Source organism: Chenopodium album, chromosome 27 (genome assembly GCF_948465745.1).
Source record: "Chenopodium album chromosome 27, dcCheAlbu1.1, whole genome shotgun sequence".
NCBI classification, from domain to species: Eukaryota; Viridiplantae; Streptophyta; class Magnoliopsida; order Caryophyllales; family Amaranthaceae; genus Chenopodium; species Chenopodium album.
Window position 1 is genome coordinate 26,333,535 of NC_137860.1, and position 14,428 is coordinate 26,347,962.

The 14,428-nt window shown below is 33.5% G+C and overlaps 2 protein-coding genes across 2 annotated transcripts; both read left to right on the forward strand.

The window, feature by feature from the left end:
• Positions 1–15: 15 nt before the first annotated feature.
• On the forward strand, positions 16–5,898 carry LOC145620373 (hexokinase-1-like). Its single transcript, XM_081675043.1, has 9 exons — positions 16–383; positions 2,541–2,685; positions 2,786–2,968; positions 3,973–4,047; positions 4,132–4,287; positions 4,383–4,481; positions 4,566–4,696; positions 4,795–4,876; positions 5,480–5,898. The coding sequence occupies exons 1-9, from the start codon at positions 184–186 to the stop codon at positions 5,807–5,809; spliced, it is 1,401 nt and encodes a 466-aa protein (XP_081531169.1). The 5' UTR covers positions 16–183; the 3' UTR covers positions 5,810–5,898.
• Positions 5,899–6,525: 627 nt separating this feature from the next.
• On the forward strand, positions 6,526–10,772 carry LOC145621226 (hexokinase-2-like). The gene is made up of 9 exons (XM_081675965.1): positions 6,526–6,725; positions 7,584–7,728; positions 7,837–8,016; positions 8,837–8,911; positions 9,011–9,166; positions 9,258–9,356; positions 9,435–9,565; positions 9,673–9,754; positions 10,437–10,772. Exons 1-9 carry the CDS (start codon positions 6,526–6,528, stop codon positions 10,761–10,763), a joined length of 1,395 nt encoding a protein of 464 aa, XP_081532091.1. The 3' UTR covers positions 10,764–10,772.
• Positions 10,773–14,428: the final 3,656 nt, after the last annotated feature.

The following is a 14,428-nucleotide window of genomic DNA, read 5'->3' on the forward strand; positions in this document are numbered from 1 at the left end:
CAACAACTCCATGCCAGTTGCCACCGTTTTGTAATAATATATTAATTATAATAATCCGTAAGCCCAAAATCGCTTACTTATATATACAATTAACACTACCAAATCTCTGTTAAATCATTCACAAATTAGAAAGATTGAGAGAAATAAAAAGAGGGATTTTTTTCAGAAAGATTGAAAGGAAAAATGGGTAGTTGTGAAAATGTAAAAAATGGTGAAAAATTGGAGGAAATATTGAGAAAAATAAAAGAGGAATTCTGGGTAGCAGTTGAGTTGCTGAAAGAGTTGAGTGATGATATGGTGTTGATGATGCAGAAAGGTCTAGAAGATGAAGAATCTAGCTCTATTAAGATGCTTGTTTCTTATGTTGATTCTCTTCCTTCTGGGTATCTTTCCTTTCTTCTCTTTTCAATAATTTATTGTTTTTTTTCTTCTTGTTTTTTACATTCATGATGAAATGTTATTAGATTATTAATGTAATTATGGATTATTGTTTTTCATACTACCTCCGTTTCATATTATTTGCAAAGATTAGACATTTTTCCGCTCTATTTTATATCAAATCGTTGCAAATTATATGAAACAGAGGTAGTATGTGAAATTGACCCCAAAAGAAAATTATTATTGAAAATACTTTCAAATGGTGTGTGACAATGTATACAATAATGGTATACAAAATAAGTTAAAATGTAACATTAGTCTTGTGAGTTGTGAGATTGTCTATTGTGTTTTTGTGTATCTGAGTACACTAGCTAATGATATTTAAATTTAATTTAAAATTCATCAAATGAGCAAAAATAAAAATTGTTTGAATCACATTAAAAATTTATGAAGGTTTTTTGCACGCTAATTTTGGGTGATTGCTCATGCTATGATGACAAAGCATGCCATGATAAACAAGTCAAACAATTTTATTTATTCAATATCCTTATTAATATTTTTTGAAGCATAATGTACCATTTTAGAATTTAGACCCTTGACGGTGGATATTTATTTTATTGTTTAGATTGTAACATGTCATAAATCATAAACTGGTGCTCTTGTGTTTCTGACTTTTCTATATGGTGGACCATAATATTTATCTATGCTCATAATCATATGATATGATGTCCAATATAGATTTGATGGTTAATTATAGGCAACCTTTGTTGGTAATCTTATTGAATTTGATTGCTTTTCGCCGCCTAAACTCTTTAACACCATCAATCATTTTCCAACAATTATATACAAAGATTCCATTACTCAATGGCCATGTTATTTCTGTCATTTGTTTAATTGTTACTCTGTAGTTCCAAAATGTATCATCATTCATCAATGATTTTTTTGGCCATGTGAGGTTGTGATGCGCTCTACGGGGAGTATGATACACATTATGCTCCCAAGTATAGGATTTGATTTGCGTTTGGAGGATGCTAGGGAAATGATACGTGATTTGCCTTATAGATTGTGGTCAATCATCAAAGGGTGTCATGTGAATTTTAGCAAATATATGTCCACCTTATGGAAAAGCCAATGTACAAGGACATCATATGTAATTTGCTGTTAATATATAAAAATATTCATTATTCTATACAAGTATATGATAAGAGTAATGTTAGATTCGTCTCTTTTGCCCTCTTCTAATTTTAGTGACAATGTACTAGCAAATGTGGACCAAATAGGATGAAATTACGAGGTTTGCTTAATTTGCTTAGTAAGTAATTGCATATGCTTGTTAACTATTGGAAAACAATAATAACTCATTAACAAGCTGTTATGCCACAATGCTTTGTAATGATGTCAGCCTCCTAAATAAGGTCTTCTGATGGTGATTGGGTAGGGACTTGGGTATAAACTAATCGCATCATTGCTTTTGCGGCTTTTTATAACTCCACCTAGCAACACCTACCCCCTTATACCAGCAAATGTTTAATACTAAATATCTTTGTTGTATTTTAGTCTCAAATTGTTAACAATTACATTTGCTGTGAAGTCAGTGACTGTCTTTTAGGCACCGTTCAAAATAATCTCAGCGATCTGATACAAATTGTCACTGGATACTTCAGATGTCTCATTTCTATGACTAATGTTGTAAGGTGATAGTTATGAGACTTATGACAACAGAGAAAAAAAAAAAAAAGTGAAACATGAGTAGTAATTGTAGAATGATTTAAAGTATTTTTTGTATGCCTTTAAATAAAAAACATATTTGCCAAATTGCCATCTGATTTGAAAGTGTTATCCTTAAGTTTATCTCTTGGAGCCTATGTCTACGTAGAAAAGAAATAGATATGGTGTATATGTATTCATGTAAAATAGTAACTGTGAAATGAAAAAGGACATAAAAAGCTGGATATTCCAAGGTAAGAAGTGAAATAATTGAATTAAGATCAGGCAACACAGTACTTGTTAAAATGGCTGCCATATTGCTATGCTCAAGTCCTCTTAAATTCAACTTTCTAATACAGGGTATGTGATTTACAATGTTCACAATTTCCATCTCCCTTGCTGTCTGTATGTAGTAATTTAATGTGAGTGGTGTTATTGTGGCTGTTGCCTTTCAGCCATGAAGAAGGATGCTTTTATGCATTGGACTTAGGTGGGACAAACCTTCGTGTAATGCAAGTTAAATTGCAGGGAAATAGGACTATTGAACTAAAAGCCGAGTCTTATATGGTGCCTCCTAAGATAAAGATTGGGAAATTACATGTAAGTAAACTATTTTCCCTACTCGTTTGGAGGGAATTGTTAGATTTAAGTTACTATGAGTTCTGTTATCTCAGACATTGACGTCTAGTTCTGATCTCAGGAACTCTTTGATTATATAGCGGAAAAAGTTTCACATGTTTTTGAATCAGTAAAAGCTGATTTTGATACTGTTCCTGGTAAGAAGAGGGAGCTCGGTTTTACTTTCTCATTCCCGGTGCACCAAACAAGGATCGATTCTGGAGCTCTCCTTGATTGGACAAAGGACTACGATGCAAAAGATGCTGTAAGTCTCTTATGCCTTTTTGTACGTTCCAATGTACCATGTTCAGCTACATGCATTTGGCTGAAAGGCCGTGAATATGAAATGTCTGTTATTGGAAATGCTAGCAATAGAGATTAGAATGTGGCAGAAAGTATAGTTAATAATGTATTTCCTGGACACAGTTATATATATATATATATATATATATATATATATATATATATATATATATATATATATATATATATATATATATATATATATATATATATATATATATATATATATATATATATATATATATATATATATATATATATATCTTATTGTTAATCTGAAACAATGTTTGCATATCATTTTGAAACGTTTCATCTTGCTTTTTATGTAGCTTAAAGTCTAAGAGTTATCCAAGCATGCCGCAGCTTCTATTTCTACAGCCAGTTTGACACAATCATAAATCTAGGGAATTCATATCAGTTTTTATTTGGAATGTTTCATGTGAATAATGGTCATATTTCTCTATAAACAAGCACAAGTTATGTGTTATAATTCACTGGTCTGCATTAGTCTAGCTATAACATCTATAGATGATGGATCTGGTATGAGTTTCAGGTTCCTGGACTTGTATAGTGGTATCTCTATCTGTATATTTTACCTGAAACTGTCTGATAAATTCTAGTTCGTATCTAGTAACTAGTTGAGAGCTTGTAACTGTAAGTAGTAAGTTCCTTGGATAAGATAAAACTAGGAAGGAAGTGTACTGGGGGCATGCATGGCCTACTGGTACACGTTTGCTTTCATCTACTTAGTACTTCCTTACTACTTGCATTCGGATTCTGTATATAGGTCCTTAAATGAAACAATCACAATAGTAGACTGAATAGTAACTAATTGCATCATTGAGGGGGTGACTCAGCACAGAGAGCTTGATAGATTTATCCCATCTATTATTTTATTTTATTCATCCAATTTTTGCTTGGTTCATGAGCATTTAGATTGACATTTGATCATCCTAAACTGATTAGATTGGCAAAGACATGGTGGAGGAGCTGTCTAAGGCTTTGGAGAAACGGGCTATCGATGTAAATGTGACTGCTTTGGTTAGTTAAACTACTACTTTTACCTGCCAGTCTACTTTTTCTTTTCTGAACTTCAGAAGTTGCTAACTTGTATATGGTTACCAGCTCAATGATACTGTTGGCACTTTGGCTGGAGGTCGATTTTACAACAAAAATGTTGTTGCAGCTGTGATTTTGGGTACCGGTATGAATGCTGCTTATGTGGAACAGTCTGAACGCATTGTGAAGCCGTATGGTCTTCCACCAAAATCAGGACAAATGGTAACTGTACCTTCATTTTCCTGAGTTTTACATTACAAAAAACTGTCTTGATCCTGTATAATGAGATGGTTGTTGTTTTTGGTGTTAAAACATAGGTTATCAATACGGAGTGGGGCAATTTCAATTCTTCACTTCTTCCTTTAACCAGCTATGATCGTGAATTAGACAGTGATAGTCCGAACCACCACAAGCAGGTGATTGTTACTTTAAGCATATTTTGATAATCTAATTGATAATCTTGCATCTTCTGAAAAGTTCAAATCATTATCATATTTCAGATCCTAGAAAAGATGCTTTCTGGTAGATATTTGGGAGAAATTGTGCGGAGAATTTTGCTAAGTTTAGCTGATGATGCTGCGCTTTTTGGTGACATTGTTCCTCCAAAACTTCGACAACCTTATGTTTTGGGGTATGTGTGTGAATTGCAATCAGTCTTTTCTGTGGACAATTTGTCATCTTATTTTGTTGAACATATTTTTGAGGTCTAATTCACTATGGTTTATGCAGGACGGATATTGTTTCAGCAATGCATGGTGACAAGTCCACAGACTTGAGTGTGGTTGGGGAAAGCCTAGAGAAGGTTTTAGAGGTATGTTTTCTTATACTAGTATATTTATTCTTGTTTTTTACAATTGAATTCCCTAAGCATGTTCACCTTTGTTACTGTTACAAGCCATTCATTTATCTTTCTGTACCACACTGGACATGATGCAATCACATCATTTAAAGCAAGGTTTAGGTAATGATAATTAAACTTCATCTTTCTATTTTACAAAATACTTATCCGAACATACCAAAACTTATTTGGATTGGTAAATTGAACTTAGTAACCCTTAGCTGAACTATATTTTTGCTGATAATTGCGTTTATTGAAGTACTTCATATATGTTAATGCTGTTGTAAAATATTTGGTTATTGAAGCTTTGAGGATTCATTAGTCTATATCTTATTTCTTTACCTCAATGCTTCAATACCACAAAATAATCTATATTTCTGTTTAACTGACAAAAATGATCAAGTGTAAGGTTAATTCATCATAAAAAGTTACATGACACAGGTGTTTTGTCTGCTCGTAAACAGAAATTGATTTTGTACATAATAACTTTAATTCGTTTGCAATCAAAAGATGCAAATGAAGTAAAATTCTTCCACCATCTAACTCCATTGTGATCATCATTTCTCCGAAATTTAGATAACTAATGTATCCCTGGAGAAGAAGAAGGTAGTTGTCAAGATATGTGAAATTGTTGCTACACGAGGTGCTCGACTTTCGGCCTTTGCTATACTTTCCATCCTTAAGATGCTAGGCAGAGACAAAAAATGTGCAGGGGAGACTGTAGTTGCTATAGATGGGTCATTGTTCGGGAAATACGAAGAGTTCAAACTTTGCTTACAGAAGACTCTTGCAGATGAATTACTCGATGAAGAAGTGTCAAAGATGGTTGTTCTCAGACAGTTCAAAGATGCCTCAGGCATTGGTGCTGCCGTTGTTGCTGCTTCTCACTCGATTTACGACCAATAATACTAGCAAATTCTTTTTGGGGTTTAGTTTAGTATGTGTTAATGCTGGTCTATAATTCTTGCTCATAATTGTATCAAATAATTTCTTCTTACAATTAAACCATTATTTTCCCCAGATTATATAGTGAATGCAATGCAGGTATTTTATGCCTTGATAACTTGTTATATTTGAGTCTGTAAGTTCCAATATGCAGATATGATGTATATTTTTTTCCATCAACTTTATTTTGTCACGCCATAAATCATATTACAAATAAAATGACATTGTTAAAGGAGACAGTCAAGTGTATGATTGTAATATATAACATATACTTCGTATATATTAGCTTTCGTTTTTGTATAAGCTCCCGTTAAACGTATCCATGCACTGATCATGGTAAGCTTGTGAGTCATGACTCAATTTAAACTTATTTTTATTGAATATTATTTTTATCAAAAACGGAAGAGGCCGAATAAGGCCAAAGTTTTTGTTTAATGTTTTTGTTCCATTGTTGACATGAGCTATGCAGCCGCCATCTTGTAACCTTTGTTGCCGCCCCATTAATAAAATCCCATGGCAGTTGCCAGTCTTGCCACCCTTCAATAATACACCCAAAAAAGGCTCACATATAAATATTAGGGAATCTACAAATGCATTAAGAAGGTTTTTCCAAAAAAAAAAAAAAAAAAAAAAAAAAAAAAGAGAGAAGAAAAGCTTAGAAAAATTTGTGAAAAAAGATGAGTAATTGTGAAAATGTTAAAAATGGGGTGAAATTGGAGGAAATGGTGAAGAAAATAGAAGAAGAATTCTGGGTATCAGTTGAATTGCTGAAGCAGTTAGCAAATGAAATGGAGTTGATGATGAGAAAGGGTTTGGAAGATGAAGATTCAAGTTCTATCAAAATGCTTGTTTCTTATGTTGATTCCTTACCTTCTGGGTACTTTTTTTCACTTTTCTCTTGTTTTTAGTTGTATTGAGTAGCAATATATATAAAATTTTGTTATTTATTACAGTATTAGCACTTACTTTGATTCATAAATCGAGGAAACGCGAAAAAAGATAAATGAGTGTAAGAAAAAGGTGAATAAAGTGTCGAGAGATGAGTAAAAAGGTAGGAGAGTGTATGAAATAGTGGGTATGCAATCACTATTCAATTGTTTGACTTGAATTTGGTTTGACTCGGAATCGAATCAAATGACTCATTGATCATAACTAGTAGAGTTAGACCCAAACCAGACTAGAATTGAATGACATTGATCCAAACAACCCTGTCACCTCATTCTATTGAAAAATCTAGTGTAACATGCATTATTTTTTTCATATTGTGGACATATGCCAACCATTTTCTGACCCATGATGAGTTGATGGTGGGTGGATTTGATATTTCTTTGTAAGACACTTGGTTTTGTTTATTAAAATCTGAACACGTGTGTGTGCGCGCGTGCGTGTGTGAACAATGATGAATTTATGACAGCAACTTTGAAAACATTGTTGCTAGCATAAGAAGAAAAACCATTGATATGAGACAGGGAACTACAATTTTGATAAATTATAAACCAACATGAGTTGTACAAATTGCTAAACATTTGTCCTTAGAACTTAACTAAATATCCTAAATGTATTTCCTATAGTGTGGAGCAGGATTCAAGATTATAATTGTCTTTCGTGTGTACATGTCGTATGACTTTCAATTAATGGATTGATTTTGATGTCAGTAAAAAATGTCTTCCTTGCTGTTTGATACCATATGTAGTAAACTAATGTAGGCAGTGTTCTTGTGGTTGTTGGCTTTCAGTCATGAAAAGGGATGCTTTTATGCATTGGACTTGGGTGGGACGAACTTTCGTGTGATGCGTGTTAAACTGCAAGGAGATAGGACCATTGATCTAAAATCCGAATCTTACAAGGTGCCTCCTAACATTAAGGTTGGGAAGTTACATGTAAGTAAAATCTGTCTCCGATCCCTTTTCATCATGATTCATGAATGAATTGTTGGTTAACTATAAGTTATATGCTTTCTCAGACATATGACAGGGTTATGATTTCAGGAACTCTTTGATTATATAGCGGAGAAAGTCTCTCATTTTATTGAAATGTATTCTGATTCGGGAATACAACCTGGTAAGAAGAGGGAGCTCGGGTTTACTTTCTCATTCCCAGTACAACAAACAAGGATAAACTCCGGGACTCTCCTTAATTGGACTAAGGATTTCGATGTGCAAGATGCTGTAAGTCTCTTATGCTTCAGTAGTTCAGTGTAATCTGTTCAGTGTATTCACTAGTGAGTAGTCTGCTTTCTCGTCGTAGTTTAGTAGCAGAACCTATGTGTTGATCATTCTTAAATGTTGGCATTTGCTTGTTATATGCAGAATTGCAGACTAAATTCAAGCATGATGTAGCTTTTTTTAATCTGTTTGATTGGGGCCATTTTATACTAGGTCATAACTAATGTGAATTTAGGCTTTTTGTGTGATTTTTTTGTTTGGGAAGTCCATGTTGAAAACTTTTCTATCAACTAGTAATCCGTTCTCCTAAAATTAGTTGTCACATTGTCCCAACCCTTCATAATTAAAGTGAATTTACTTTTTGTTTCTTTTCATTTATTTATAACATTTTAAAGTCGTGTCTCTCTTATGGATTACAATTTATTTTTCCAGATATCTTTATACGTGACTATTAAATCCGAATGGAAGAATATGTATCTTTACACATTGGCCTTAGAGTACACAACAACATCTATAAGCACTAAAAGTAGTTTCAGTGCTCTGGACTGTATTAGACTTTTCATGATAGTGGTACTTCATCTGCATGTCACAAATCCTAATTTTGATAAAATAGTGTTCATATCTAACATTTATTAAAATTGTTAGCCTGCAATTAACTTAATAATTGGTCCATAACTGAAATAAACATAATAACTAGAATGCTAATTTGTGAATTTCCGAAGAAGACAGCTCTACCAATATAGTTGCTTGATGTCCATCCAAACTTATTTTGCTTGGCTTATGAACATTTTAACCTGACACTTCATCATCTGAATGCGATTAGATTGGTAAAGACATGGTGAAAGAATTGACGAAGGCTTTAGAGAAACGAGCTATTGATGTTAATGTGACTGCTTTGGTAAGTTAATCTCCAATTTTACTTGTAAACCAGTCAACTTTTCTGCATTACCCCCCTCTGAATTTCAGGAGTCACTAACATCCATATGGTTATTATCAGCTCAATGATACCGTAGGTGCTTTGGCTGGAGGACGATTTTGCGACAAAAATGTTGTTGCAGCTGTAGTATTGGGTACTGGAACGAATGCAGCTTATGTAGAACAGTCAGAAAACATTGTAAAGGCGTATGGTCTTACACCAGAATCAGGACAGATGGTAACATTACCTTCTTCCCGAGTTTTAGAAGATAACTTTGAAACAGCTGGTTTGGAATCTTTGGATGAATTACTAATTGTGTCAGATGTAGGTTATTAACACAGAATGGGGCAATTTTAACTCTCCACTTCTTCCTTTAACTGATTACGATCATGAATTAGACAATGATAGTCCGAACCACAACAAGCAGGTAATTTTCATCAGTGCATTCTGATGATCAAATTGATAATCTTTCATATTCTGAAATCAAATCACTGTTATCTATCAGATTCTAGAAAAGATGCTTTCTGGTAGATATTTGGGAGAAATTGTGCGTATAATTTTGCAGCGACTAGCTGATGATGCTGCACTTTTTGGTGACATAACTCCTCCAAAACTTCGACAGCATTATATACTGGCGTATGTGGGAAAATTGCAATCAATCAGTCCTTTTATCAGTACAAATATAGTTGTCATGTTATGTGGTTCCAATATATTGAACCTAAGTCTTTCACTTTGGAATGCAGGACGTATAATGTTGTGGCGATGCATAGTGACAAATCCACTGACTTAAGTGTGGTTGGGAAATGCCTGGAGGAGGTCTTTGAGGTATACCTTCGTATCAATAATTCAAACTTTATACGATGAAAAATCTTTTCGTGCATTTCCCTGTTTCTTAGTACTCCTTTGTCCCTAAGCATGTTTATTTTCATTTTCGGTATTGCAAATTATTCATTCTCCAATCTGCACCCATGCTAGACATGATGCGACTACATTATATAAACACGAGTACTTGGTAATGATGATTAAAGCTTTGTTATTTGACTTAAAAAGCAATGATTTGATCTTATCTTGACTTATTTCAGTTGTAAATTGCAGTGTAGCATATTTTTCCTGAAACCTTTTCTTGTTAAAGTGAAAAGGACAACTATAAAAAATACTATTCGGTGTCATATACAGAAATACTTGACAATATCCTCCTAAACTCTAAAGCAAGTTTTGTGCAAATTAAATTCAGTCCTGTTAAGTCAAATGACATTGCTGTAAAATGTGAGATTGAAATTGCAATGGAATCCCTGAAACGAAAGCTCGATGCACTTAGGTTTGGTTATTTTCTAAAAATCCTTGGCTCTTTTGATGAACCTTAAAGTTTTCAGGGATCTGTTTAAAGGCCTATATATCGCCTAATTATAGAGATTTATTATTTATACTTGTGATCAAAAGAAGCAAAACAGAAAATTTTGGATTTCTGCATCCAACTCATTGTAATTGTCATTCTTCTGAAATTTAGATAACCAACATATCCTTGGAGAGGAAGCAGCTTGTTGTCAAGATATGTGATATTGTAGCTACACGAGGTGCTCGACTTGCTGCTGCTGCTATACTGGCAATCCTGAAGAGGTTAGGCAAGGACATAACCAAGACAGAGGAGACTGTAGTTGCTATTGATGGGTCATTGTTTGGCACATACAAAAAGTTTAAATCATGCCTGCAGAAAACTCTTGCTGAGGATTTGCTCGATGAAGAAGTCTCGAAGATGGTTGTTCTTAAGCAGTTTAAAGATGCCTCAGGCATTGGTGCTGCTGTTGTTGCTGCATCACACTCGATTTACACTTGATTGATAATTCTACCAATATACTCCGTATTTGGTTTAGTGGTGTATATGTTAAACTTGTATGCTAATACAGCTATATTATCACCTTGCATACTTGCCTACTTTCCTATGATGCTATGATGTGAGGGTAGTGTAATCCTAACAGTTCAATTTCAGAGTAAAAATAAAAATCAGCAAACTTTATTGCTATTTGATGTTAGTCAATCATGAATTAAAAAGTACAAAATGGACAAACTTTTCCTATTATAAAAGATTACTGATATACCGAGTTGAAAGATTGACATAAAAAGCTAATTATGCACATCTAATGTGTTTAGTTCATTGGATTTTCATTGATTTGGTATAATTCTTCTCTTGAATGTTATGATGAATCTTTTTAATTTGATTTGATTTGATATAATCTAGATTAAATTAATATTTTTTTTAATTGGTGTAATTTGATGTCTACTTTGGTCTATTATGGTTTGATTTGGTCTAACTTGATTCTGTAAAGAGCCAAAGCCTTTTACGCCATGCCTCATCCATCCAAACCCACAAAAGAAAGAAAATCAGCTTAGTCAATCAAACTACCCCCTTGCGCGGCTGCTTCACCCCTTCATACCATGTAGATACGACTCATAGGAGCACCAGAATTTCTTGCCTCTCGTGGAATGCCCATCTGTAAACCGCGCAATTTTTGTTAATGTGATCCCCAATACATGACAATCGTTACACCATCAACAAGATCATTCTTCACACACTCGTTTAGGGCCTGTTCATATTTACTTAATTTCAGTTCAGTTCAGTTCAGCTCTTAATTTTCCTCTCTCATAAAATGTTCATTTCAGCTCTGTTCAGTTCAGTTCAGTTTAGCTCTAATCAGTTCAGTTCAGCTTAGTTCAGTAAATATGAACAGGCCCTTAATCGTATTTTGTCCATTGATTAGCTGGTTAAACACTTTTAAAATGAGAGGTAAATGTAAGGGAATCTCAACTCTCAAAGTGCCTCTAGTGGATATTAAATTATTAACCGTAAGGTTAAAAGGTTTTTTCCTTACCATTAAGCCAACACTTTATTGGTAGCCTAAGTTCTATTTTCATTAGACGGCCATCTTATAGATGTACATATCCTAATATCCACTTTTGAGGAACTACCTTTTCTGTTCACACTTGAAAGACACTTGTCTAATTGTCTTATCTACCATCTTGTTTATGTTAAAGTAACATAATTACATTATAATTTAGTTGATTCATGTATATTGATTTAAACATGTTATTAGCAATGTTTGTAATTTCTTATCGATCTAGAGGCTGGGTGACTCCTACAGTGTAAGGATGCATTAATTATTCTCATTCTCTATCACCCTTTTGTTATGTGTTACGGAGTATGTCATTAATGTTATATTTGCCAATTCCCTTTTAGCCTCCAATGTTATTACTCATGATTAATGATTAATTGAGGTAGTTGAATTAGTTACTTGGATATAGAACTACGGGAGGGAGCGGATAGTCTTAAGATAATTAGAGAAGTACGCCAGTAGGTCAATTCACAAAAAATATACTTTGTAAAGTGATTAAGAACATTTGTTGGTAGTTGGTATGATACAACATGACCCATGGTCCCATACAATATTGTGTACATGGGTTGGGCCATGTATGGCATCCGGTATATGAACGATCAACATTAATCAAACATGACATGACTTTTTCTTAGTTAGTTTCAAACATGACCTGTTTAACAGTTTAAACGCATAACACGTTGATAATACAGGTGGGCTTTTACGGCTTAACTATGAAGTTTCCCTTGAAGGTGTTAAACTATTGATTCAATTCAGTTTTAGAACTTCGTATATTATTTGAGACTAATTTGCTAATGTGAACTTCGAATTCAACAACCGATATCTATCTTATAATAGAACAAACGTCAAACATAGAAACTTATTATTAGGAGCAAGAAAACATAAGAATAAATTCATCTGTGTGCATATGATTATGTAGTTGAAGAAGAGGGGATCACTATGACCCCCCATTTGTCATTTTCTTTGCAAGGTATAATTATAAAGGCATTCTAAAGTACAATGAATATTATGCTGAAAATATAGGCCAATTCGATCAAGTCCTTTCATTTTCATACTCATTGGTCCATAACGTGCGCAATACCGAAGTAGATATCACCTTGTCCTTTGCTTCATTATGTATTGATTCCTTTTGTCGTCGATTTTGTGATCCCTTATTCCACCACTTCTAGAGTTTTTGTGTTATGCTGTTCAGGTCGCTTTCTCTATAAGAGGACAATTTTATCTATTAATCCGTCTCGCCATAACATTAATTGATACTATCTCCGTTTCTTTATGTTTCATATGATCGATAATTATGGAAGAATAAAGCAAACAGATAATGTGATGTAAATTTTATCGTAAATCTAATAAAAATGGAATAGTATCTGTAACATGCTTTGTGAAATTCGTGATTGTTATTAAAGTTAGGAGTGAGTGTGTGTATGATTTATTTATTCACAAATAGACCTGACAAACTAACCTGTACTTGAAATATTAACCCCACCCATTTTGAATGACTCGATTGTCAATATCGTCAACCCATCAAGTCAAGTGTGAATACTATGTTAAAGCCTTACATGGTGATGATAACCAGGTTGGTTTGTTTCAAATTTGGTTGGGTTTTATGCATTCAATGAGGATTAATTTGCGTGATGAGATCAATTAGGTTGGTTCATTCAAACATTTATGTTGTCGCTCTCTGTAACTGTCAAAAAGGTTTCATAACCTTAACATAACTATTGTACTTATTAATTATGTTTAGACTTTTTACATCAATGGGTGTATAAGTATATTGTATACTGTAAGTTTTGTTGTTAGCCTAAATAACAACAATGATACTACTTATTTACCAGGCTATTGAAAAAACTTATTAGTACACCAATACATTACAGTCTTCACCTTTATCAACTAACACTTCGATATTATCAATACGCGTTTTTGGGACCTTTAGGTGCAAAGACTAGTTATCATATACGAAGAATTTACTATAGACATGTACATACAAGTCTTCACCTTTACCTTACTAACATTTTAATGCCCATACACGTTTTACGGGTCCATTAGATGTGGAGACTCGTTATCACATACGAAATATTACTTACAAAAGTTACAATGCACTTGTACATACAAGTATTATTCACTTTTAACTTAACACTTCAATGCCCATACACGTTTTATGGGTCCGTTGGGTGTGGAGATTCGTTATTATATCAATTTGTGACAACAAAGTGGGATCTCCACACAAATTTGTTTCATAAAACGTATATTTTGCATGAATATGTCAGAATATTGGTGAAGTAACTAGGAATTGACAAGAAAGACAACAGTATAGAACCCACATAAGTTTGAAGGATAGATTTTCATATGCTTCAACTGACTATATTGACAATTTGCAAGTTTTGTGGTACATGGCCAATAACATCACGACAGAAAGTAATATTTGCGCCAATATATTTTCATCGCGTTTTTGTAAATGTTAAGGTTATTAGTCATTTTCTACGGTGGTATGATGATGAGTGGATCCTTCGATCAAGATGGTAGTTAATTACATAAAATTTTAGGAATTATTTTGGTGATTAAGTATTTATTTTATGTAGTGATAATGTTTTGTTAGGAACCAACTATGATATGT

Bases quoted from the DNA above. Each gene is read 5' to 3' on its own strand.
- LOC145620373 (XM_081675043.1), top strand. From the start codon at position 184: ATGGGTAGTTGTGAAAATGTAAAAAATGGTGAAAAATTGGAGGAAATA. The intron at 384-2,540 runs GTATCTTTCCTT...GTTGCCTTTCAG, and splicing joins GTTGATTCTCTTCCTTCTGG to CCATGAAGAAGGATGCTTTT. The intron at 2,969-3,972 runs GTAAGTCTCTTA...TAAACTGATTAG, and splicing joins ACTACGATGCAAAAGATGCT to ATTGGCAAAGACATGGTGGA.
- LOC145621226 (XM_081675965.1), top strand. From the start codon at position 6,526: ATGAGTAATTGTGAAAATGTTAAAAATGGGGTGAAATTGGAGGAAATG. The intron at 9,167-9,257 runs GTAACATTACCT...TGTCAGATGTAG, and splicing joins CACCAGAATCAGGACAGATG to GTTATTAACACAGAATGGGG. The intron at 9,755-10,436 runs GTATACCTTCGT...TCTGAAATTTAG, and splicing joins GCCTGGAGGAGGTCTTTGAG to ATAACCAACATATCCTTGGA.